Source organism: Oryctolagus cuniculus, chromosome 2 (genome assembly GCF_051225735.1).
Source record: "Oryctolagus cuniculus isolate XC-2025 breed Fujian yellow rabbit chromosome 2, ASM5122573v1, whole genome shotgun sequence".
NCBI lineage: Eukaryota > Metazoa > Chordata > Mammalia > Lagomorpha > Leporidae > Oryctolagus > Oryctolagus cuniculus.
In genome coordinates this window covers 947,541-972,792 of record NC_142868.1, presented here as the reverse complement: position 1 = coordinate 972,792, position 25,252 = coordinate 947,541, and the positions used below count along the sequence as shown (strand labels likewise).

The window sequence follows — 25,252 nt, the reverse complement described above, 5'->3', positions numbered from 1 at the left end:
GACCCAGCTACGTGAGCCATCAGCTGCTGCTTCCCAGGGCGCCCATCAGCAGGAAGTGGAGCTGGGACACCCATCAGCAGGAAGTGGAGCTGGGACACCCATCAGCAGGAAGTGGAGCTGGGACACCCATCAGCAGGAAGTGGAGCTGGGACATCTGCCCAGGTCCTCTGATACGGGATCAGACTTCCCAACCAGTGCCCTCAGCACTGGGCCAAACATCTACCCACCGATGTTTTCTTCTTTTCCAAATGGCTCTCCGGTTGTCCCAGCACCATTTATCAAAAAAGTTCACGTCTGTACGTGATTGGAGACCCTCTCCTTATTACGCTAGATTTCTAAAGTCCCTGAGCCTGTGTCAGAACTGTCCTCGTCCGGCGGTCTATGTGTGTGCCAGTGCCACACTGCTGCTGGTGTGCTGTGTGTGCCTGGGCAGCCGGGTCTCCCTTGTAGCTCTTGCCTTGGTTTCCTCCCTATTCTTGGGTATTTTGCATATGAATTTAAATATCGCCTTGTCTAGTTCCATTAAAAAGCTTGTTGGTTTTTTTTTTATTGAGATCACATTAAATTCACAAATTATCTTAGGGAGAGATGACATCTTAATCATGCTGAAATATTTCTGTCAAGAACAAGGGATGCTTCCATTTGATCAGGCCGACTTGCGTATCTTCAGGAGGCTTTAAACTTTTCTTGCTGCAGGTTTTACACATTTCTTAAGTTGATTCCTGAGTAGTTAATCTTTTCTGTTAACATCGCAAATGGGACTGTCTCTTATCTGTAATATCTTCATAATGTTTATGAAGGCTGTTGACTTGTCATGTTAATTTTATTTCCTGCTACTTTGCTGAATTATGTTATCGATTCTTTCAAGGCTTCCAGGAATACTATCATGTCTTCTGCAAGTAGAGACAGGGTTTTGTTTTTTTTTTTTAATTTGCTTGTTTTTTCAATTTTGTGCTTTGGCTAATGCCTGCAGGACAGTGTTAATAGTGAGAGAGTGGACAGCATCCTGCCTTGTTCTTGACCTGATTAAGAATGCTTCTCGTGTTTCCCCATTAAGACGCTAACTTAAGAACTGAGGTGTACAAAATGTCCTCAACAAGTTTGTGGGAAGTGTGTACTATGAAAAACTATGCATAAACTTCAAAAAAAAATTTTTGGTTCTGATATGAATGTTTTCACTGAAAATTATGTCATTTCTGTTTGTACTTCCCTTCACTCAAATATGGTTGATAGATGTATATTTTTTCTTTGGTTTATTTGGGTTTTTGCTTTAGTTTTTACTTCTAGTTTTATTACACTGATATAAAAGTTATTATTTCTACCTTATGCCAACTTTTTATATTTTCTGTGTACCTTAAGAAACACAGACCAGGGACAGGCGCTGTGGCATAGCATCTACCATGCCGGCATCCCATATGGGTGCTGGTTCCAGTCCCAGCTCCTCCACTTCTGATCCAACTCCTTGTTAATGTGCCTGGAAAAGCAGTGGAGGATGGCCCAAGTCCTTGGGTCTTTGCACCTACATGGGAGACCCAGAAGAGGCTCCTGGCTCCTGACTTTGGCCTGGTCCAGCCCCAGCCATTGTGGCCGTTTGGGGAGTGAATCAGTGGATGAAGATCTCTCTGCGTGTGACTGCCTTTCAAATAAAAAAGAAAGAAAGAACAGACAAGCACAGAGCAGTCACTATGGATGCCCTGTCTGTGCTTGGAAAGTGTATGCTGCGGCATCCGAGCCTGCCGTCCATGGGCAGTCATAGCATCTGCTGACCGCTGTGGTCTGTGACGATTCGGGGTGGCTCTGGGAAAGGTTCGCGCTCTTCTGCACTTTCCACCTCTGGGACATCAGGCTGGGAGGCCGCCTGTGTGCCCTGTTCCAAGCGCCTCCTTCCTGCCCTCCCTGCAGTCTTCATTAGATCTGTCCATTTGGGCTGAGGGCTTGTGTTTTTTAAAAAGATTTATTGATTTTTCTTTGAAAGTCAGAGTTACACAGAGAGAGGAGAGGCCGAGAGAGAGAGAGAGAGAGAGAGAGAGAGAGAGAGAGAGGTCTTCCATCCAATGGTTTACTTCCCAACTGGCTGCAATGGCCAGAGCTGTGCCGATCCGAAGCCAGGAGCTTCTTCTGGGTCTCCCACGTGGGCGCAGGAGCCCAAGGACTTGGGCCATCTTCCACCACCTTCCCAGGCCACAGCAGAGAGCTGGATCGGAAGTGAAGCAACCAGGTCTTGAACCGACACCCATATGGGATGCCGGCACTGCAGGCCAGGGTGTTAACCCGCTGCACCACAGCGCCAGCCCCCGACTGTCTTTTTTAAAAAGATTTATTTATGTATTTAAAAGGTAGAGTTTCAGAGAGAGAAAGAGAGACAGAGAGAGATCAGTCTTCCATCCACTGGTTCATGCCCCAAGTGGCCACAGTAGCAGGGCTGGGCCAGGCTGGAGCCAGGAGCCGGGAGCTCATCTGGAATGCCGGAGTTGGCCGGCACCATGGCTCACTAGGCTAATCTTTTACTCCGCCTTGCGGCGCCGGCACACCGGGTTCTAGTCCCAGTCAGGGCGCCGGATTCTGTCCCAGTTGCCCCTCTTCCAGGCCAGCTCTCTGCTGTGGCCAGGGAGTCACAGGTGGAGCTTGGCCTTGTGACCACAGCATCGGCCCTTGTCGTCAGGTGACCTGGGAGGGCAAGTGGAAGCTGTCCTCCTTTACCCTTTACCTATTTTGTAAAGACTTGTTTATTTGATAGAGTCCCACAGAGAGAGGAAGAAACAGAGAGAGATTGGCCATCAGCTCATTCACTCCCCAGATGGCCCCAATGGCCAGGGTTGGGCCAGGCCAAAGCCAGGAGCTAGGAGCTTCTTCCAGGCCCTCCACCTGGGCCATCTTCCGCTGCTTTTCCCAGGCCATTAGCAGAGAGCTGAATTGGAAACGGAGCAACCAGGACACGAAACAGCACCCATGTGGGATGCTGGAACTGTAGGCGGTGGCTCTACGCGTTACATCACAATGCCAGCCTCAGAAGGTGTTTTCTTTAAGCATTGCTTTTTCTTTTTTAAGATTTATTTATTTATTTGAAAAGCAGAGTTGCAGAAAGAGAGAGAAAGAGAGGTCTTCCATCCTCTGGTTTACAACCCAAGTGGCTACAAGGGCCAGTGCCGAGCTGATCCAAAGTCAGGAGCCAGGAGCTTCTTCCCAGTCTTCCACGCAGGTTTAGGGACCCAAGGACTTGAGCCATCTTCCACTTCCACTGCTTTCCCAGACCATAGCAGAGAACGAGATCAGAAGTGGAACAGCCAGGACTAGAACTGGCTCCCATATGGGATGCCAGCACCACAGGCAGAGGCTTGGCCCACTCTCCCTCTCCCTCCCTCTCCCTCTCCCTCTCCCTCCCTCCCCTCCCTCTCCCCCCCTCCCTCTCCCCCTCCCCCTCCCTCTCTCCCTCCCTCTCTCCCTCTCCCTCCCTCTCCCTCTTTCTCCTCCTCAAAACAGAATAAAAAGTAGGAGGTTATGATGTCCTTCCTTGCCCTGGCAAATCCTGAAGATGCAGGCAACTGAGTGAACCTCCCTGGCTCTGGAGGGAGCAGAGCACACCGTACTCAAAGAAATGGGCTATCTGTTTTCATGTATCTGGGGGCTGCCTGCTAGAGGGACACAGACCCTTGTCACTGTCTCACCTGACCCAGAACCCGTTCTGCACAGAACAGGAACTGCAGCTGCCTGGGACAATGGTTCTAGTTAAGAGAAATAGCAGAACCTGAGTTTAGGAGGAAAGGTGTGGGTGACAGGTTCTTTGGGAAATTAGGACATTCAAAGCATGTGTGTATACTGGGAAGTTTAGAAAGCCCTGTGCAGGGACAGGATGCATGATGCAATGGGTGAAGCCGCATCCCACATGGAAGCGCTGGTTCAAGTCCTGGCTCCTCCATTTCCTGCTGATGCATCCTGGGAAGCACCAGGTTACTGCTCCAGTGTCTGCACCCCTCACCCACGTGAGAGACCTGCATGGAATTCTGGGCTCCTGGATTTGGGCTGTCCTCTCTCTGGCTGTTGTGGGAATTTGGGGAGTGATAGAAGATCAATCTCTGTGTGTGTGTGCCTTTCTCTCCCTCCTCCCTCCGTCTCTCTCTTTCTCTGCCTATCAAGTAGATGAAAATAAATACAAAGAAGAACAAACCCCTGTGCAGGCTCAGGGCAGCTTGCAGGCTTGGAAGAACTAAGACCTTAAGCTTTCTCCTTGGGCTGGCCTCTCACCGCTCTGCAACAGCGGAAGTGAAGACTAAGGCAGAGCTGTGCACAGCTTGACTGGGCAGTGAAGCGGCCCAGCAGAGAGCCAGTCACAGAGACAGGAGAGCACTCTGTCCCGCTCGCGCGCGCTCTCCCTCTCTCCACTCCTCATGTGGATGATGAGCACGCTTGCAGGAGCGACAGGCGGCGGGAGGTGCCCAGGCTCAGGGCTGCTCCGTCTTGGAGACTGCCTGGCGGGCGGGGAGCCTGGGTGGCAGCGGCAGTGCCCTGCAGCCCCTGTGCTGCTCAGCCGTCTCGGCTGTAATGCTTGCAGACTGCCGTGGTTCGGATGCGGTCAGACGCTGGGTTGACCATCACTCGGTCTGAATACTCTAGCCCTAGGACAGGGCTCGTCCCACTGTCCTCCTGGCTGCTCGTCCCATTCTGCAGGAGCTAAAGAAGGACTAGCGAGGAGCTGCTGCATGGCAGCAAGCAGACACAGCGCAGGCGCCACGCCCCACGCGGGGACTAGCTCTGTGAAGAGGGGTGGTTCCTCGGTGGCAGCAGTTTTTAAAAACATTATGATTTATTTAGAGACAGAATGACAGAGCAGGTGAGAGAGAGAATCTTCCATCTGCTGGTTCATTCTCCAGATGCCTAAGCTGGGAGCCTGGAATCCCATCCAGGTCTTGCAGATGGGGGGCAGGGGCCGAAGTACTTGGACCAGCACCTGCTGTTTTCCCAGGCACATTAGCAGGGAGCTGGATTGGAAGCAGAGCGGCTGAGACTCAGGCTGGCACTGTGCTACGGGATGCGGCCTGAGCCACGGCGCCACAATGCCGGCCCGAGCTCTTGGTTTTGCTTTATGGGTTCCCGTGATTCAGGGGCTGGTGTTTGTACTCTGGCTGCTCTGACCATATCATCATGTTCCCATCGGGGAGCCTTGCCGAGCTGGATGCCACAGATGGAGACAGGGCTGACGTGACACGGTCAAGACCCTCCAGAGGAGTGACAGGGACGCGCGTGACTCGGACTCACCATGCCTCGGTCGACAGTGCCGACTGCTGACATCTGCCGTCTTCCTGCGCAGGAAGAACATGCCTGTGGAACATGTGACACACGTGGACAGAGAGCAGACAAAGAAGGTGGTGTACTCAGTGGTCTACGGAGCAGGTAGGCAGCACCCAGGAGCTGAGATCTTGGGGTCCCCCCTCAGCCGGACAGCTGTGTGCCTCCGGTCCCCGTGTGCCTGCCCCGGGTGTGCTCCAGGGCCTCTTCCAGGACTGGAGTGACACCCTGTCTCCACACTCCACCTTTCTCTCTGAGTGGATGCCACCCCCACAAGCCCACAGCCCCAGAGCGCCACTCCTTCAGACTGCCACTGGCTCCTCCCTTCTCAGCCAGCAGCCACTGTGGTAGATCCCCACTTCCGGTAACAGATCGCCACGACCTAGTGACATGAGACAGCACTTACTATCTCCCAGCTTCTGTGGGTCCAGGCGCAGCTGAGCCGGGACCCCCCCACTGCAGTCAGGGTGCTGACTGGGGCTGTGCTCTCATCGGACACTCAGCTGGGGAGGGATCGGCCTTCGTCCACCTCTGATTACGGTTGACATCAGCCAGAGCCCCCTCAGCTCCCTGCCCTGCATGGCCAGTTGGTTCTTCAGGTCCAGCTGGGAGTGAGAGATGCCCACTCTGCACCTGCTCCTGGTTCTGTTTCATCCCCGGCTCAAACACCGGCCCAGTGGGGCAGGTGCTCCTGTCAGCTTTGCTCATCGCCTGTGAGAAGAGAAGGCACACAGTGCGCGTGACGGTCTCAGCACAGTTCCTGGGGACTAGTCCCAGAAACTCTGAATGAAGAACTAAACCCAGTGGTGACAGCAGTGACACTGGCTTGATTTTTCCCAGTGTGTCCTGGTCTGTTTCCTGCACTCTGTGGCTCCCTGAGCATTCTGCCAAGGTGTGTTAGCTCCTGCAGCCTCGTGTCCTTGTTCCAGGACACGTGCTGTGGACGTGCCGTGAGCGCCAGCTCTGCAGAACCCTGCCTTCCCCAAGCCGGCCAGGTTGGAGTCCCCACCCTGTCACCCCGACCGTGACCGTTTCTTCCTTGGCGGATGCTCCCTAAGGAATTTCTGAGGCTGCACCTGGCACATCTCTGTCATTTGCCCCCACCTCTGGGTCCCACTGAAAGTCTGTGCCGTCAGCGAGTGCTCCGCGTGGCTGTGCGGCTTCCCCAAGGCCCTGTGGCACCACCTCTGGGGCTGGCCCCTCAAATGCAGCAGAGAGCAAGGGGCAGAGGGTGGCGTGTGGCACTTCTGCTGTGGGGAGCCGTGCTCCAGGGGGACGTGGGGCCCACCCCTCCGCACTGCGCCCAGGGAAGGTCGGCTGCGCCGCCATCCCTGTGCCTCCTTCTGCATTATGCGTTTCGTGAGGGAAGAGCTGCACTGTGTAATAAGCATGAGTCATCAGCCCCGGTGCTGGAGAAACGGGGAATTTGGCTGCTTTTAGCACAACAGTGACACAGGAGGTCCCACCCTGAGCCTGCGTCTCTGCTGCTCCCGTTGTTCTGTCCAGCGTGACAGCCAGAATCGCTGTGGCTCTGTTCTCGTGTTTGAGACCTGAACCCTGTGGGATGAGCGGGGACTGTCAGGGAGGGCTGGGCCGGCCTCTGCCCGTCTTGCAGCAGTGCGTTGCCACAGAAGCACCTCTGCGCCAGCTGGAAGCTGCTGCTCTGAATGCTGGGGCGAGCGGCAGGGCATAATCCCAGTGCACACCGCGGAAAATCAGCCATGTGATCGCGGTGAGGGCCACTAGCATGGAGAGGAAGCACCGGGACTGTGGAGCAGGCAGAGGAGTTCTGGAAACGAGTAGCTGCTTTCTTTCTTTTAAGATTTATTTATTTATTTGAAAGGGAAAGTTACTGAGACAGAGAGGGGGACAGACAGAAAGACCTTCCATCCGCTGGTAGACTCCCCAGATGGCCTCAATGGCTGGAGCTGGGCCAATCTGAAGCCAGGAGTGAGAAGTTTCTTTTTTTTTTTTTTTTTTTTTTTTTTGACAGGCAGAGTGGACAGTGAGAGAGACAGAGAAAGGTCTTCCTTTGCTTTTGGTTCACCCTCCAATGGCTGCCGCGGCCGGTGCGCTGCAGCCGGCGCACCGCGCTGATCCGAAGCCTGGAGCCAAGTGCTTCTCCTGGTCTCCCATGGGTGCAGGGCCCAAGCACTTGGGCCATCCTCCACTGCACTCCCTGGCCACAGCAGAGAGCTGGCCTGGAAGAGGGGCAACCGGGACAGAATCTGGCGCCCCGACCGGGACTAGAACCCCATGTGCTGGTGCCGCAAGGCAGAGGATTAGGCTAGTGAGCCGCGGCGCCTGCTTTGGAGTCAGAAGTTTCCTTTGGGTCTCCCACGCGGGTGCAGGGGCCCAAGCACTTGGGCCCTCTTCTGCTGCTTTCCCAGGAGCATTAGCAGGGAAGTGGAGCAGCTGGGATTTGAATCGGTGCCCACGTGGAAGTGGAGCAGCTGGGATTTGAATCGGTGCCCACGTGGGATGCCGGTGCCACAGGTGACGGCTTTACCTGCTATGCCACAGTGCCGACCCCGTAGATTGCTCCTTTTTTCATACAAATTTCTTCCATGCTTTCATGCAGTTAATCAGGTTTCTGCTTCCTAAACTGTAATCATATGCAGGCCTGTCTCCCGAGAGAACTCCGGGGTCTACTAGGTGGGAGTATGCAGCACTCCTTACCTTTCATGCCCTGTGTGAAGCACACACTTTGACTCTCCCACAGACGCGTGTGTGTGTGTGTGTGTGTGTGTGTGTGACAGTTCTAGCGTTAGGGAGACAGGCTTCACTCCCTTTCTTCCAAGTGCTCCCCTGAACACCACTCAACGCCTGATTCTTGTTTCTGTCCTGCGTGGAAACGCGCCCTGGCCTCAGGAAACCTGGCTGACTCGGCTGATCGACCACAGACAGTGCTGCCCTGGGCAGGCCCCTGGACTCGCCCCGCGCTGCCCAGGCCAGCACCATGCTCTCAGCCCCTCCCAGGCGTATCGCCTGACAGATGCAGGACCCCTGCGAGCAGGCCCTGGGCGGTCGCCCACAGTCCTCCTGGTGCCAGGGTGGGTCTGGCATGTGGCCCAGACTCAGTACACGCCTGCTGATCCCAAGACAAATGCACGTGCAGCAAACGAGACATGTCTGACAATGTGAGGCTGCCTGTAAGAGTGACAGGAGCTCACAGCAAAGCTGGGAGTTAGAGGATGCTCTCTGTGGGCTCAGACAGGGCCGCGAACAGGGCTGTCGGGTGAGGGGTAGGTGATGAACCCAGGCCACGAGGGGCAGGAAGCCCAGGAGCAGACTCGAGAGCAAGGCCTCGGTAACTGCAGCTGTCAGCTCCGCACACGGCCTGCCAGCCCCTGCAGACCCGGGACTAGCGGGGCCGGGATCCCACAGGTTACAGGGGCAGAGCACAAGGGCCCCTCATCCCTTTCCAGACCTCCCCTGCCTGCTCCACAGTCCCGGGCTTCCTCTCCGTCCTCGTGGCCCTCACCGCGATCACATGGCTGATTTTCCGCGGTGTGCACTGGGATTACGCCCTGCCGCTCGCCCCAGCATTCAGAGCAGCAGCTTCCAGCTGGCGCAGAGGTGCTTCTGTGGCAACGCACTGCTGCAAGACGGGCAGAGGCCGGCCCAGCCCTCCCTGACAGTCCCCGCTCATCCCACAGGGTTCAGCCGGGCTCCAAGAGAGGAAGGAGCAAGAGCTCAGGAGGAACCCTGTCTGCTGGGATAAACTTGCAGAGAACAGGGCATTGCAGACCCCCACTCCTCCTGGCCAGGCAGTAGAAGACATCTGACCCTTCAGCGCCAGGGGCCTTAAACACTCCCGTGTGGAGCCGCTGACCTGGGAGTGACCTCGCTAGAGGCAGCTCAGTCCCACTCCTTAGAGGTCTCTCCCTTGGTCTTTGCAGACCCCGCATCTCCACTCCCTTTTCCTCTGTGTCACTCTCTGACCTCCCCCAGTTCTGGAATCAGGTCTCCCAGTGGTCAGGCTGAGTGAAGGGACCATGTCCACTTCATTCACGGCCTGAAATGCTTAGCAGGCCGCGTCCAGATGGACAGCACCTGGTACCCAGTGCGGAGGTCAAAGCTAGGACTTGGGAGCTCCTGGCTGAGCCCTGCACTGCTGCAGAGTTGGCGGGGAGGGGAGAAGTGAAGGCGGTGAGAAGACACGGACATGGGGACTGGTTCCTGCTGTGGCATGGGGAAGCTCAACAAGAGGCGTCACTGCCATTTCCTGAGGTTGAAGACACTTTACTGCAGATCCTCACCCGGAATGACATCAGCCGGCACATCACAGAGATGGTGCAGCAGCCCCGGACGCCACAGCACTCCACCCAGGAGCAGCCCCGGGACCACCCAGCACTCCACCCAGGAGCAGCCCCAGGACCACCCAGCACTCCACCCAGGAGCAGCCCCGGGACCACCCAGCACTCCACCCAGGAGCAGCCCCGGGACCACCCAGCACTCCACCCAGGAGCAGCCCCGGGACCACCCAGCACTCCACCCAGGAGCAGCCCCGGGACCATCCAGCACTCCACCCAGGAGCAGCCCCGGGACCACCCAGCACTCCACCCAGGAGCAGCCCCGGGACCACCCAGCACTCCACCCAGGAGCAGCCCCGGGATGCTACAGCACTGCACCCAGGAGCAGCCCCGGGACCACCCACACTCCACCCAGGAGCAGCCCCGGGACCACCCACACTCCACCCAGGAGCAGCCCCGGGACCACCCAGCACTCCACCCAGGAGCAGCCCCGGGACCACCCAGCACTCCACCCAGGAGCAGCCCCGGGACCACCCAGCACTCCACCCAGGAGCAGCGCCGGGACCACCCAGCACTCCACCCAGGAGCAGCCTCGGGACCACCCAGCACTCCACCCAGGAGCAGCCCCGGGATGCTACAGCACTCCACCCAGGAGCAGCCCCGGGACCACCCAGCACTCCACCCAGGAGCAGCCCCGGGACCACCCAGCACTCCACCCAGGAGCAGCCTCGGGACCACCCAGCACTCCACCCAGGAGCAGCCCCGGGATGCTACAGCACTCCATCCAGGAGCAGCCCCGGGACCACCCAGCACTCCACCCAGGAGCAGCCCCGGGACCACCCAGCACTCCACCAAGGAGCAGCCCCGGGACCACCCAGCACTCCACCCAGGAGCAGCCCCGGGACCACCCAGCACTCCACCCAGGAGCAGCCCCGGGACCACCCAACACTCCACCCAGGAGCAGCCCCGGGACCACCCAGCACTCCACTCAAGGAGCAGCCCCGGGACCACCCAACACTCCACCCAGGAGCAGCCCCGGGACCACCCAGCACTCCACCCAGGAGCAGCCCCGGGACCACCCAGCACTCCACTCAGGAGCAGCCCCGGGACCACCCAGCACTCCACCCAGGAGCAGCCCCGGGATGCTACAGCACTGCACCCAGGAGCAGCCCCGGGACCACCCACACTCCACCCAGGAGCAGCCCCGGGACCACCCAGCACTCCACCCAGGAGCAGCCCCGGGACCACCCAGCACTCCACCCAGGAGCAGCCCCGGGACCACCCAGCACTCCACCCAGGAGCAGCCCCGGGACCACCCAGCACTCCACCCAGGAGCAGCCCCGGGACCACCCAGCACTCCACCCAGGAGCAGCCCCGGGACCACCCTACACTGCACCCAGGAGCAGCCCCGGGACCACCCAGCACTCCACCCAGGAGCAGCCCCGGGACCACCCAACACTCCACTCAAGGAGCAGCCCCGGGACCACCCAACACTCCACCCAGGAGCAGCCCCGGGACCACCCAGCACTCCACCCAGGAGCAGCCCCGGGACCACCCAGCACTCCACCCAGGAGCAGCCCCGGGACCACCCAGCACTCCACCCAGGAGCAGCCCCGGGACCACCCAGCACTCCACCCAGGAGCAGCCCCGGGACCACCCTACACTGCACCCAGGAGCAGCCCCGGGACCACCCAGCACTCCACTCAAGGAGCAGCCCCGGGACCACCCAGCACTCCACTCAAGGAGCAGCCCCGGGACCACCCAGCACTCCACCCAGGAGCAGCCCCGGGACCACCCAGCACTGCACTCAGGAGCAGCCCCGGGACCACCCAGCACTCCACTCAAGGAGCAGCCCCGGGACCACCCAGCACTCCACTCAGGAGCAGCCCCGGGACCACCCAGCACTCCACTCAGGAGCAGCCCCGGGACCACCCACACTCCACCCAGCAGCAGCCCCGGGACGCCACCAAGGACTCCATCCTGAGCAGGACCGGGGCATGTTCACTACGGAAGACCTGCACTAGGGTCTCCCTGCAGCCTTAGCCCGCCCCCTGCCCTCCAGGCCTTCCCCTGGCTTGCCCTCAGCCTGTTTTTCCGATTCCAGCCTCTGATTTCTGATTCTCCACTCCTTCCCACCCTGTTGAGAGGCTGTGTGAGGTGCAGCTAGGCTACTGAGGTGTTGCCATCAAACCCAGGCTGTTCAGGGAACAGGAGGCCTGACCATGTTCTCTTTCCACTACCTCTTCCCTGTGTTGTCACACAGTGTCATTGTCGATGTTAAAGTAATATTCTGTGGGGGGAAAAAAGTCACCACTAACACCATCTTCTCTGATCAGAAAAAGCTGGAGGTTCCAGCTGGGCCTTCCCTCCCCATGTCATCCCAGAGGCCCTGGTCAGCTCGTGGCTGTGCGGGCAGCCACTCTGTGAAGTGTGTCTCAGCGCCCCTCCCTCCCCATGTCATCCCAGAGGCCCTGGGCAGCTCGTGGCTGTGCGGGCAGTCACTCTGTGAAGTGTGCTCTCAGCGCCCCTCCCTCCCCATGTCATCCCAGAGGCCCTGGTCAGCTCGTGGCTGTGCGGGCAGTCACTCTGTGAAGTGTGCTCTCAGCACCCCTCCCTCCCCATGTCATCCCAGAGGCCCTGGGCAGCTCGTGGCTGTGCGGGCAGCCACTCTGTGAAGTGTGTCTCAGCACCCCTCCCTCCCCATGTCATCCCAGAGGCCCTGGGCAGCTCGTGGCTGTACGGGCAGTCACTCTGTGAAGTGTGCTCTCAGCGCCCCTCCCTCCCCATGTCATCCCAGAGGCCCTGGTCAGCTCGTGGCTGTGCGGGCAGCCACTCTGTGAAGTGTGTCTCAGCGCCCCTCCCTCCCCATGTCATCCCAGAGGCCCTGGTCAGCTCGTGGCTGTGCGGGCAGCCACTCTGTGAAGTGTGAGATAGGCCTTGGCTCTGACCCCGGTCTTCCTTACATACAGGGAAAGAGCGGCTTGCTGCCTGCCTTGGAGTTGCTGTTCCGGAAGCTGCACGGTTTTTGGAGACTTTTCTGCAGAAGTACAAGAAAATCAGCGACTTTGCCCAAGCAGCTATCGCTCAGTGTCACCAGAGAGGTGAGCCGGCTGCGCCTAAGCACGCGGCAGCTGCCGTGCCCGCTCCCGTGTGGCTGGTGGTGTCCAGGGCTCCTGGTTCTGTGAACAGGTGGACAGATGGGTGGATTGTGTATGACCATGTGAGGCTGGGAGTGGAGGGGGTGTCTGGGTGGGCAACCAGCCCCTGCTGGGTGAACAGAACCAAAAGTCTCCATGTGAGAAGGGGCCAGAGCCAGACTTCTCTGGAAGCAATAAAACAAACTCGAATTAATGAATGATAAATGGACAAATATCTTGTTCCAAAAATGGAGCATTGGGCCAGCATTTAGCATGGAAAATCTACATTCCACCCATCTACTGTGAGAATCCATGTTGGAACCCTGGGATGTTCCATAGAGACCTCAGATGTATCTAAACTAGCTTTAGAGGAAAAGCTCCTCGAAACTTACCCTAACAAAACTTAGAGACGTAGAGGGATCAAGATGGCCTGCACATAACCTAAGCTGGCCACTTTTTTTAAGATTTTGTTTGTTTATTTGAGAGGCAGAGTTAGAGAGAGGGAGAGACAGAGGGAGGGAGATCTTTCATCCACCGATTCACTCCCCAAACAGCTGCAGCAGCTGGAGCTGAGCTGAGCCAATCCACAGACAGGAGCTTCTTCTGGGTCTGGGGCCCAAACACTTGGGCCATCTTCTACTGCTTTCCCAGGCCATTAACAGAGATCTGGATCAGAAGAGGGGCAGCTGGGACACGAACCAGCGCCCATATGGGATGTTGGCGCCACAGCCAAGGCTTAGCCCACTACGCCACAGCACTGGCCCCCTTCTAAACACTCTTGAAAGGAAAGCAGCACACTCAGCACCCAGCAACATAAAATCCACAATGCCCAGCTTCCAGCCAAAACTCTCTAGACACAGAAAGCTGCAAGAACTAAAATGGGCCAGGACAGAAACACAGGCTCTTCCTTAACCTCATGGCCAGTTACTGTGAGTACACTTCAGGAATCACCTGGCACCCAATAGGTATTCAATACTGCGTCATGTTTATGATTATTTTAATGTGGGAAATTCTTCTAATGTCCTCAGACACATAAAACCCAAAGCAGGGGCCGGTGCCGTAGCACAGTAGGTTAATCCTCCGCCTGCAGCGCCAGCATCCCATGTGGGCGCCAGTTCTAGTCCCAGCTGCTCCTCTTCCAGTCCAGCTCTCTGCTGTGGCCTGGGAAAGCAGTGGAGGATGGCCCAGTGTGGGGAGCAACCAGGACTAGACTGAGTTACTGGAATTAAGACTTATTCTGTGCATCTGCTCTCCCACAATATGGCGCTGGGAGAGGAGAAAACAGCTTCTACGCAGCTGCCTCCAGTTCAACCAATAAACTGTAGGACCTACTCCTGATTGTAGGAGAGCAGCGTACTCGGCGTGTGGGCAGCCGAGTTAGGATTGGCGGAGGAGGATTATAAAGGAGGAGAGAGACGGCATGCACCAGGGACATCTAAGGGGAACATCTAAGGCGAACACCTGTGCAGCCCCCGAGAGAGCCGGCCGGCGGTGTGCCGCTCCCCTGCGGAAGTGGGGAATGTGGCCAGGGGGAACTGCCCTTCCACGGAGGTGGAAGGGATAGTAGCCAACCCGGGAAGAACCAGCAGCAAACCCGGGGAGGGCCGAGCAGACGAAAGAACAGCGCAGGGTCCTGTGTCGTTCCTCCACGAAGAGGGGGAGCGACAGCCCAGGTCCTTGGGCCCTGCACCTGCCTGGGAGACCAGGAAGAAGCACCTGGCTCCTGGCTTCAGATTGGTGCAGCTCCAATCGTTGCAGCTATTGAGGAGTGAACCAACGGATGGAGGGCCTTTCTCTCTGTTTCTCCCTCTCACTGTCTGTAATTCTACCTCTCAAATAAATAAAATCTTTAAAAAAAAAAAAAAAAAAAAAAAACAAAGCAGAGGATTGGTTGTCAGCACCTACTCAGGACAGGAATACACTCAGCCAGTGCCGTGTGTTTATATTCATTTTCTCAGAGCCCCTGAGTCACCAGATGTGGGGCTGCTTCTCGCAGGGCCTGGGCCATGCCTCCACCATCGGGCCTCCCTGAGGGGAGCAGGGCTGGTGTTTTCCCACAGATGGCTTTGAACAACTGCTACAGGACAAAAACTGTCCTCCCTTGTCCTCCATCAGATTATTTTTAAAAATCTTTATTTATTTGAGAGGTAGAATTACAGAGAGAGGGAGAGACAGAGAGAGAGAGGTCTTCCATCTGCTGCTTCACTCCCAAATGGCCACCACAGCAGAGAGCTGGATTGGAAGTGGAGCAGCCAGGACTAGAACCAGCGCCCATATGGGATGCCAGCGCCGCAGGTGGAGGATTACCCACTGCACTACAGCACCAGCCCCCTACATCAGACTTAAATGCAGCCAGAAGTCAGGGGAGCACAAGTGTGGGCCACCTGTGAAGTGCTCTCCTCACCCCAACCCCCCAAACCTGCTTGCTCCCCCACAGGCTAGGCGACCACAGGCCAGCATCAGCACCATGGCAAGGGGTCAGGAGACACTGTGCTCACAGGGGCGCAAGCCCGTCAGGCTACACAGCCCGTTCATTTCTGTCTTGTCTGCTTCTCTTTTGTGCCCCGCAGGCTATGTGACATCCGTCACGGGCAGGAGGAGGCCTCTGCCGAGGATTTGTGCGCAGGAACCGCACCTCCGGGCCCAAGCAGAGCGCCAAGCAGTGAACTTCGTGGTGCAAGGTACCAGGCCCTGAGCCTGCTTGCCGACTGTGGCTCCCTGCTCCCAGCTCTGCACCCAGCTGCCTCCCCACGCGCGGGGCTGCAGGACTGCGCACGCCTGGTGGTCGCTCTCAGGAGGCGTGAGTGAGACACGGCCTGCAGCTGCAGGCCTCAGCGGAAGGTCGGCTTTCGAAGCAGGACGGTTCCCTAAGAGCCAAGCTCTGCAGGAAATTCAGCCAGCACCAGAGCGCGGCCTGGGGCCGCTCTGTCTTGTCCTCTGGGGTAGGGCATCTGAGCAGCTCCCGGGACAGCCCGCGGGAGGAGTGGGGCCCTCGCTTCCTCTCATTACAGGAAGCCCCCCTTGTCTCTGCTAGTGTCCAACCAGGTCAGGAGCAGCATCTCTGCTTAGCGGTGCTGTGAGAACACTGTGATAACCGGCGCCATGCGCCACGCACCCCAGGGCCTGACACAGGACCCTCCGTGTCCCCCAGGCTCAGCCGCAGACCTCTGCAAGATGGCCATGATCCGCATCTTCGCTGCAGTCTCCAGCTCGCCCACCTTGACGGCCAGGTCAGTGGATGGAGGCCACTCGGCCAGGAGCAGCCTTTGCCAGAGCTCAGGTGGGAGGTGGCAGGCTCTGTGGCTGGGCCTGCCACCTCCCACCTGTGGGACTGACATGTCTAAATGGCCCAGGGGACACCACACTTACTGCCCCTCCCAGAGGCAGGCAAGGACCCTGGGGACTGCAAAGTGCCCCATGCCCCACCCTTGTTGCCAGCAACCCCAGCCATGCCTGTGTACAGTTCCTGCTGCTGCCACCCTTTGTCCCCAGGGCCAAGGTTCAGGGCCCCTGGTGGGGGGCTCTGGCACAGCTGCCCCAGGGCCTGGCTCTCAGGCTTCTCTCTGCCTTGGCGCTCCCCCGGCCTGCACCCGAACGTCTCTGTGGTGAGAGGACAAGGAGCTCTTGCCTTGGCGCTGGCCGAGGTGGCCACCCAGCCCCCTTCCTCATGCAGCTGCACTCACCACGGGCATCCTGGGCCCCCATTCTGGCCAACAGCCCACATCAGCCCTCTCAGACGGATCCCGTCAGACCCCACACGGGCCTCCCTGCCTCGGCCCACCTCCTCCCACGCGGCCCCTGCTGGCTGAGCCGTTGCCAAGGTGGGTCAGGGAGGGAAGCCCGCGGAGAGGTAAGCACAGCCTCTCCAGACGGTAGTGTGTAAAGAGGGCTCCTGGTCCCCACACCAGGGCCCCCACAGGGCCCGCCTTGGGCTGCAGGGATGGAGCTGGCGTTCTCTTAGCTTGAAATCACTTCACGCTCTCAAGGCGTGGTTTTATCCTTGTCAGAGATCTTTCGTCTTTCAAAAAACAGTCTCCTTTATCTCTTCAAATATATCCTCCTGTTCCTTTTGACTTCTGGTGATTTCCGCAACTTGATACAGGAGCGTGGAGGTGGTCCCCAGCCACAGACCCCTGCTGGCCACTGCCCTTCGCAGCCCCTGACAGGCGCTTGATGCCCTGGGGAAGAGCTGGGGCTGCCGTCCTGGGGGTCTCGGGAGGAAGGCGCACTGCCCCCAGTGGCCCCACAGCCCCCTGCGCTGGGTTCTGGGCTGCTGGGCTGTTGCTGCCGTGGCTACAGTGGCTGAGAGGCAGGCGCAGAATGCGACGGCTCTGCCGCACCTCATCTCCCCGGCCACTCTCCGTGTTGTCCTGCGTGCACACACGTGTGTGCACATGCCGAGGGCTTCCTGATTGCTTCCTGCTCGTGTCCACGGTTTCTGCAGAGGAGATGACAGCTCTCCCGGAGGACGAGCCGCCATGTCGGCTCTCCATCCTTCAGCCCTGGAAGCCAGGAGCTGGTCCAGACTGGAGAAGCTGGTCGTTTCTGTTCTGTGTGGACTTGATCAAGGCAGTGTGAGTGACTAAAGCCTTCTGAAAGTCGACCACAGACCATTCTCGCGCAGGAGCCAAATGGCCTGCTGTTGCCTCCGCTAGCAGCCCTCTGTTGTCATTGGGAACAGCGAAGTGCTCCCGGGGGACACGGCGTTCACACGCGTGGGTTTTGTAAGCGTCATCTACCCAGGAGTGACATGAGGGGCTTTGGGAGGTGTGTAGAAAGGGCAGGCTTGGGCCAGGTGAGAAGCTGCATCTGCCCGGAGAACACACGTGGCCCTGGAGCACAGTTCATCACCCGGGGAGCACGGGCTGGACCAGCGGACAGGCCCAGAACGGGCGATGCTGCCATTCATGCCATTCGTTGTCGGCACAAGGAAGGAGGAGGGCCCGCGGTGGCCCAGCCCTCGGCTTTCGCAGGCCCAGTGCTGGGAAGCTGGTGGCCCCTCTCTCTCTTCAGACGGGCCCCTCAAGAGAAGGCCTTCTGGATTTTAGAACGTGTAGAGACCATTAGCTCCAACACCTGAGTGTTGAGAAGGGGAAACTGAGGCACAGAGCCCAGTACGACTTGTCAAAGTCCATGCACCCCGGGGTGCGCCACCTGCAGCCCTGGTGGACTTGGAGCCGCAGGGGGCTTCAGCAGAGCTGGGGGTCGCCTCTGCAGGGGGAGCTGCCCTGGACAGGGGGCTGAGGTCAGCTCTCCTGGTCAGGACACCCAGAAACAAGATGCGGGCTGGAGGGACAGGAAGTGACGTCAGCGGTCAGCCCTTTGCCACAGAAGCTGCACTGAGGTGCCTTTCTCCTTGTTTCCTGTGTCCCAGTTTCCAATTAGAAGCGTGGCAGCGTCTCGGGCTGTGAGAGTGATGTGTAAGTGACTAACAATTAAACTATTCTTAGGATCCTGCCACACCAGCCGCTCGGAATCGCACGGCGTAATTTCAAGGAGTGTGAAATGGTCTCGGCTAAATCGGGAGAAAGTTGCAAGAACCTTCTCTGAGGCTCCTGTTCATTTTAAAGCCAAGTCCCCTTGAAAACCAGAGCCCTCAGAGTGAGTTTCCGGAGGCACAGCCAAGCTGCAGCCTGTGTCCTGCAGGCCTGCTTTGTGGGCAGCGTCCACGCCCCGGTGGACGGTCCCCCGTTCCGTGGTCCAGGCACAGTGGGGCGTCTTCTGGAGCACACCCCAGGCCACGCCACAACAACTGGAGGCCACACGGTGGATTTTTCACCATCACGAGGAGTGCAGAGCCCCATGGTTGCTGGCTTTGTTCCAGAAACTCAGGGCAACAGGACCCTAGTCCTTGTGGCTCCCTGGCCCTGCCCCTCCTGGTGCCATGATGGAGGTATCTGCTCCACCCATCACAAAGCTTTCAGGCCCAAGGAGAAAGTAACGACGGAAAGAGCTGCCCCCTGACCAGGTTGCACATGCTGAAACCCCCTGGCAGGTGGTGTGTGTATTTCTCTTCTGAAAGGGAGCCTGGGAAATGCTCCTCCCTGGGCACACATCGCTGTCGCCACCCAACCACAAAGGGGCCGACACAGAGAGAGAGAAGACATTTGGAGCAGGCCACAGAAACCTCTGCTGCCCGTTTCATGTCATGACCCCACCACGGGGAGTGCAGCCGCAGCTCCCAGGAGCAGCCTGTCCTGGACAGGTAGCGGAGGTGGCGGAACAGGACGTGATCCCTGCCCACAGAAGAGCTGAGACCACACGAAGGGCAGAGTACATGGGCCCCTACGTGGCCTGGTCCCTCCTGCTGGGCCACAGGCCCTGGAGTCCACCCTGTGGATGTCCTCCCAACATGGTCCCCCTGAGCCTACACGGAGGGGCTGGCATCTGGTCCGGAGCTGAAGCCCAGCAGGGGCCTCACGTCCACCCGAATTCTGAGACAGCATCTGCCTGGGCAGCATAAGCCAACACTCCACTCTAAGGGGAGTGAGGCGTGTCCACAAGCCAGCACAGTCAGCGAGGCGTGTCCTGCGTGGCCAGCACGGAGCCCCCAGGGCTGGTCACTCAGATGTCCCTAGCACTCTGCCTGCCCCCGCTTGAATCTGTAGCCCTGCCCAGCACCTGTCCGTGCTTCCTCTCTCTACTGAGCCCTGGGGTAGGCCTCAGCGGTTCCTGATGGACTGCTGATAATGGCTGCAGGGTGCTTACAGGTCCAGGGCAGACAGCCCATGGCAGGAACCCAGGAAAAAGCACCCAATCTCTCCCCAGACCTGGGCCGGGAGCTGCAGCTGGGCACAGCTGTCTGGGCAGCCGTCCTTCAGAGACTGAGTGCCGAGAGGAAGTGTCCATTCCTGGCCAGGTCCCCCAAATGCCCACTGTGGTAGGTTGGGGGGAGGAGAGCAGTGTTTTGTGCTTTGAATTGTCATATATTTTCCAGATTCTTTTTCAGTATGTATGTCTTTGACTTTAAAAGTAAAAATTTTTAAGGCTTATTTATTTATTTGAAAGAGATACAGAGAAGGATCTTCCGTCTGCTGGTTCACTTCCCAGATGGCCACAACGGCCTGGGCTGGCACAGGACAAAACCAGGAGCCAGGAGCTTCATCTGGGTCTCGCACTTGGATGGCAGAGGCCCAAGCACTTGGGCCGTCCTCCGCTGCTTCCCCGGGCGCGGGCGCGGGCGCGGGGAGCTGGGTCACAAGAGGAACAGCTGGAACTCGAATCAGCACTCATGTGGGATGCTGGTGTCCAAGGCAGCACTCAGCTTGCTGTGCCACACGCCAGCCCCATTAGTAAACGTTACGAAGGGTTTCCCCTCCCACCCCCTTTCTCTAAGCTGGCGTTCCAGATAGGGGAGGAATTGTCCCTAGCTCCTGAGGCGCTCCCCGCGTTCCATGTGCTCTCAGCAAGCCCTTCCCAAACCTCCGCCAGGCTCCCTGGGGTGGGGACGGAGAAGGGGCTGTCCAGCCCCTCGTAGGCCTTTCTCCCCGCTCCCCAGGCTGCCTCGCCCCTCCCCACCCAGCCACATCCTCTTGGGCACCTTCTAGGAAACCTGAGAGGATGAGCCCACCGCGCACCCCCCATGTGCAGGCCCCAGCCTCCCAGGCGACTCCCGCCCTCCCTTGCAGGCTGGTGGCCCAGATTCACGATGAGCTGCTGTTTGAGGTGGAGGACGCGCAGATCCCTGAGTTTGCAGGTGAGCAAGGCAGCACAGGGACCCTTTCAGCAAAGAAGCCTTGATGCCCAGGAAGTGCCTCCCTGTCTGTCCCTTCTCAGCCCCTCCCCAGACGGGGGTGGGGGGCAGCCCGGCTTGGGGACTCCTGAAAGGCCAGGCAGGCTCCATGGTGTGACAGTGTCTCAGAGGGCCTCGTGTGATCTAGAGCAGTTGCCACTGTAGCTGCCGTGCCTCGACCTCGATGGCTGGGGGTGGGGGCACGGGCTCTGTTAAGTGGGGAGTGGGACTGGGGCCGCCCAGGCTGGCTGGGCGTGGGGGCACGGGCTCTGTTAAGTGGGGAGTGGGACTGGGGCCGCCCAGGCTGGCTGGGGGTGGGGGCACAGGCTCTGTTAAGTGGGGAGTGGGACTGGGGCCGCCCAGGCTGGCTGGGAGCTGGCAGGAGGTGTTCTTGGTGAGCTGGTGGTTTCTGGGACCCTCTGGCCTGGTCTCATCCTGCTCCCCTGCCAGCCCAAGGGCTTCTTGGAAGCCAGGTGCTATCTGCCCCACTTAAGAAGGGCCAGGCCCCCAAAACCATAGTCACTGGCCTCTTAGAGGCTGCAGTTCTGACCTCACCGGTGGGCACAGCAGCTCCCAAAGGCCTGTGCCCGGGGCTGGGCAGGCAGGTGGGAACAGAAGCTGCAGCCCGCCCAGGAAGGGCCGGGAAGGGCTCCAGAGCAGGTGTGTGCCAGTCTTGGGCCACCCTTGGGCATTGAGTGCCCATCAAGTAGGGGTGAGGCCGCCATCCTTGGCATGTGCCCAGCAGGCTCCTCCGGGAGCGGGGCTCGGCCACTGGAAAACCGTGCCCGACTGCCCGCTTGGAAATAGGCCTGAAGACAAAGCTGTCCTGTGTGCCCGGCTGCCAGCTGAAAGAGAAAGCGCAACTCCCCAGCTCCCTTGTTCTCTGGGTGGATCCTGAGGCAGGCGGCTGGGGGCCAGGTGCCCCTCGTTCCTGTGGGTTCACAGTGTCCCACTGCAGCCAGGTGCCAGGCAGGACCTCTGAGGGCTGGGTGGTAGGACACACCCACCAGCGAGCGTGCAGGCCATGCCAGCATTGCCACTGGCCACAGACCTGCTGCGCTGGGGTGGGCCAGCAGCAGAGAGCCCCTCTCTGGGCAGTAGCTACTTTGGGTTTCCCATTCATTAATTGCCCCTTTCTCTGCAGACCCAGCAGGTCCCAGCCAGCATGGTGCCCTGGCTCTCCAGCCCTCCTGCAGCTCCCCAGAGAGCTGCTGGCCCACGGGGGTGGCAGCAAGGGGGGTGGCAGCAAGGGGGCTGGAAGACAAGGGGGCTGGCAGCAAGGGGGCTGGAAGACAAGGGGGCTGGAAGGTTGGCTGGGGGTTGCTGTCACAACCTCTGTATCCAAGTGTCACATAACAAAAGGGCAGAATGAAATACTAGTTCTTATCAGAGGAGTATAAGAGAAGCAGCTGGCTGGCCATCCCTCCCCACCAGGAAGTTGCCCCCACAGGCTCCAGTCACAACCACAGACCCCACAGGGCTCTGGCCGCCCTGGGCCACCTCCCTCCTCCTAGCCCCAGGACCTTCTGGACAGAGTGGGAGGCGCCTGCCTCCACCCACCCAGTTGTCCCAGCTGGGATGAACTAGGGTTCTGGGGTGAGGGGCGGTGGCCAGCACAGAGCTACAGGTGAGCTAGGCCAGGAAGAAGGGCTGGAGGGCAGGCTGTGTTCTGGGCCGTGGACACGGCCAGTGGGAGATGGGACCAGCCGTGGGGGGTCATGCGTAGCGATCCAGGCCCCCAGACGAGCTGGTTTGAGTGACCATGCGGGCATAGGACACAACCAGGGGGCTTGAGGACGTGGGCCTGGGGTTTCTCCTGTCCTAGATTTCTGGTTCCCAGGCTAGGAAAACAGTGGGGGGGGGGGGGGGTCTCAGCACAGGTAGGCTGCAGCTGCTGTTTTCTGTTCCAGCTCTCGTCAGAGGGACCATGGAATCCTTGCAGCAAGTGCCAGCGCTGGAGCTTCAGCTGCAGGTACGGGGTGGGGACGCGCAACCCTGCCCAGCCCCCCAGCTCTGACACCCATGGCCAGAGCCGTCCAGTGTGGGAGAGGAGATGGCACCCCAAGGACAGGAGAGCCGCCCTGGGCCCAGGACTGCACCCAGCCCTGCTGTGGAGCCCTCGCCGGGTGGTCGTGGGCCTGGTGAGAAGCCACACCGGGCGTCCTCGGCCCCGGGAACCCACTGCACCTGCTCAGCAGTAGGGGCACCTGCGGGAGGCAGGGCTGCGGCTCAGGCCAGCCCCTCCCTTCCTGTCAGAGGGAGCTGTGGAGGTCTGATCCAGGGCCTTAGGCAGAGCCCACTCCGGATCAGGCCCTGAGAGAGGGCTCTTCCACCTCCTGGTGCCACTCAGAGCCAGCAACTGCAGGCCAGCACCCTGAGGTGGTCAGCACAGGTTGGCCCAGGACACCTTACCCACTCTAGGACACCTTGCCTGACCAGCGGTGAAGGCCACTCGCTGGCACCACGGCCTGGCAGGTGGGAGGTAGATGTGGAGCAGCCCTGTTACCGGGTGTGTGTGTGTGAGGAGTGTGTGCCAAGGCACTGTGGGCCCTGTCCACACCTATATGGGCCTGGGCGGTGGCTGCTGACAGCTGGCTTGGGTCTGGGTTCACCTCTGGCTGCTGCCCACAGGTGCCCCTAAAGGTGAGCCTGAGTGTCGGCCGCTCATGGGGACATCTGGCACCACTGCAGGAGGCCGTGAGCTCTGGGCTCAACCCGCCGCACTGAGTCTCCCAGCAACAGCCAGGCCGCCCAGGGCCCCTCAGCACCCACCCTCAGGGCCCCCTCAGCACCCACCCTCAGGGCCCCCTCAGCACCCACCCTCAGTGCCTGCATTTTTCGCCTTCATTTTGTGTGTAGCCCCAGGCAACAGTGGGAGGAGAGAACTGGTTTCCACCGGCCCATCATTGTGTGGCCTTCCCCCAAGGTCACCAGTGGGCACCTTGTACCAGCTCCAAGACTTGCACAGACCGTGTTAACCCTTTAGGACCAGGACTGGCTGGTCGTCTCCTGGAGTAAATGCATTATGCAAAGCCATCCTCCTTGTCCGAGTGGATTCTTCCTGTGCCCCAAATCCCGATGACTCACCTGCAGCTCTCCCGTGGACCCCAGGGTGGAGGTGGGTGAACTCTCCGTAGCTCGGCAGCCGCTCACCACTGGGCAAGTGCTGAGGTGCCGCCAGCAGCCTGAAGCTCAAGCTGCCATCCCTGCTGTCTCAGCCTCAGCATGGCCCAGAAGGGTGTGTGTCGTCTTCCCAGCGGGCCCACGTGCAGCCAGCCCCATGATGGGTCCCAGAGAACACAGACTGCCGGCAAGCCCCATCACTGGCCTCATATTCCAAACCCAGGCTTCCAGAGCCTAGGATGACCAGGAGTCCTCGAAGGGACCAGCACCTCAGGAGCACCCAGCCTAGCCCTGTAGCAGACCCCAGCACCGAGGCCCCAAGCCTGGAGGACAGAACAGAGAACCTGGCTGCCACCCCCCAGGGCAGCGAGGATGGGGGGGGGCAGCTTTCTTCGTTGTCCAGGATGAGTCCAGGACCACAGCACAGGCGCTGAGGGCAGCAGAGCCCTCAGGGAGTGGCTCCGGAAGATCCTGGACCCTGTGAGCCAACGGGCAGAGCCCTGGCACCCGCCTCCTAGACCCACCAGCCCAGCCCCCTCCTCTCTGGGCCCACCCCACTCCGGGCACAGCTCTGCACGGCCTTCATTCAGGGAGCACCCGCAGGCTTGAGCCCCGTCTCTGCCTGGGGACCCCAGAATGCCAGCCCGACCCGGCCCAGAAGAGGCACTTCCAGAAAGCACACAGCCAGGTTCCTTCAACTCCAGTTTTATTGAAAAACAGCAGCATTGGGGGCCGTGCAGGAGAAGGGGCACACACCCACCCCGGCCCCCCAGCCCGCCACCTCGGGAACTTGGCTTGTGCCCCAGGAGCCTGGCGGCATTTTTGGCACCTCCCGGGGTCTCAGGACAGCCCTGCCCCCTTCGTGGGCTCACAGGAATTTCAGGAACAAACCACAGCAGGCGAGACCCACGCTCACCCAGGGACGCGCCCAGCCTGGCCACACGCCTGTCGGAAGCCCAGGTGTCCCGCCTGTGTAGTCTCCAGCAACCCTGCCCGGCTCCTGGGCCCAGAGGGAGAGAGACAGAGAGCCAGGGCCAGGCAGAGGCTCACCTGGCTCCTAGAGCCCTGCCCAGCAGAGATGCACGGCCGTGAGCAAGACCAGGTGCTACATGGACCGCCCTGCTGTGGCCCACGCGGGCTGGGCACAGGAGGGAGCGGACACCGCCAGGGCCCCCACCGGACCCCTGCTGCTTGCCCTTCCCTGCCCAGATCAAGAGGAGGCCCTTCCCACTTGCTCCCTTCCCTGCCACACACGTGCACACACACGCACAGGCTGACAGATACATATATGCTCACAGGTATGTGGTGCACACGTGTGCACCTACACGCTGACACTCTCACACATGCACGTGTACATTCACACACACACGCTCATATTCGCAGGTACACTCCATCTTTAAAATGGCTAATTATTGCTGTTTTAAAAAAATTCCTCCAACCATGGTATGCAGGCTGTGTCCTCCTGTACCCCGAGCTCAGGGTGCTCCGGGCCATGCTGCCTGCCTGGCAGCAGACGCCACCCACGACTGGAAACAGCGGCGGCAGCATCAAGAGGCAAACATATTCCAGGGCTGCCCCACGCCCAGCTAGAACTGACACCCCAGAAGCATCCGCCAGGAGCCACCAGCACAGGAGGATGGCCAGTGGCCACCATGGACTCACCGAAGCAGCTTCCAGCAGTCGTGAGCCAGCAGCTAGGATAGGAGATGGCAACGACACTC

At 59.4% G+C, this 25,252-nt stretch overlaps 1 protein-coding gene across 1 annotated transcript in view; it reads left to right on the top strand.

Moving 5' to 3' along the window:
- Nucleotides 1-23,438, top strand: part of POLN (DNA polymerase nu) — a 192,512-nt gene extending 169,074 nt beyond the window's left edge. The window contains exons 15-21 of the mRNA XM_089324955.1: nucleotides 5,306-5,388; nucleotides 12,509-12,640; nucleotides 15,247-15,357; nucleotides 15,828-15,906; nucleotides 20,305-20,372; nucleotides 22,319-22,380; nucleotides 23,040-23,438. Coding sequence (XP_089181081.1) covers nucleotides 5,306-5,388; nucleotides 12,509-12,640; nucleotides 15,247-15,357; nucleotides 15,828-15,906; nucleotides 20,305-20,372; nucleotides 22,319-22,380; nucleotides 23,040-23,135 — 631 coding nt within the window. The 3' untranslated portion in view covers nucleotides 23,136-23,438. The remainder of the gene's footprint in view (nucleotides 1-5,305; nucleotides 5,389-12,508; nucleotides 12,641-15,246; nucleotides 15,358-15,827; nucleotides 15,907-20,304; nucleotides 20,373-22,318; nucleotides 22,381-23,039) is intronic.
- Nucleotides 23,439-25,252: the final 1,814 nt, after the last annotated feature.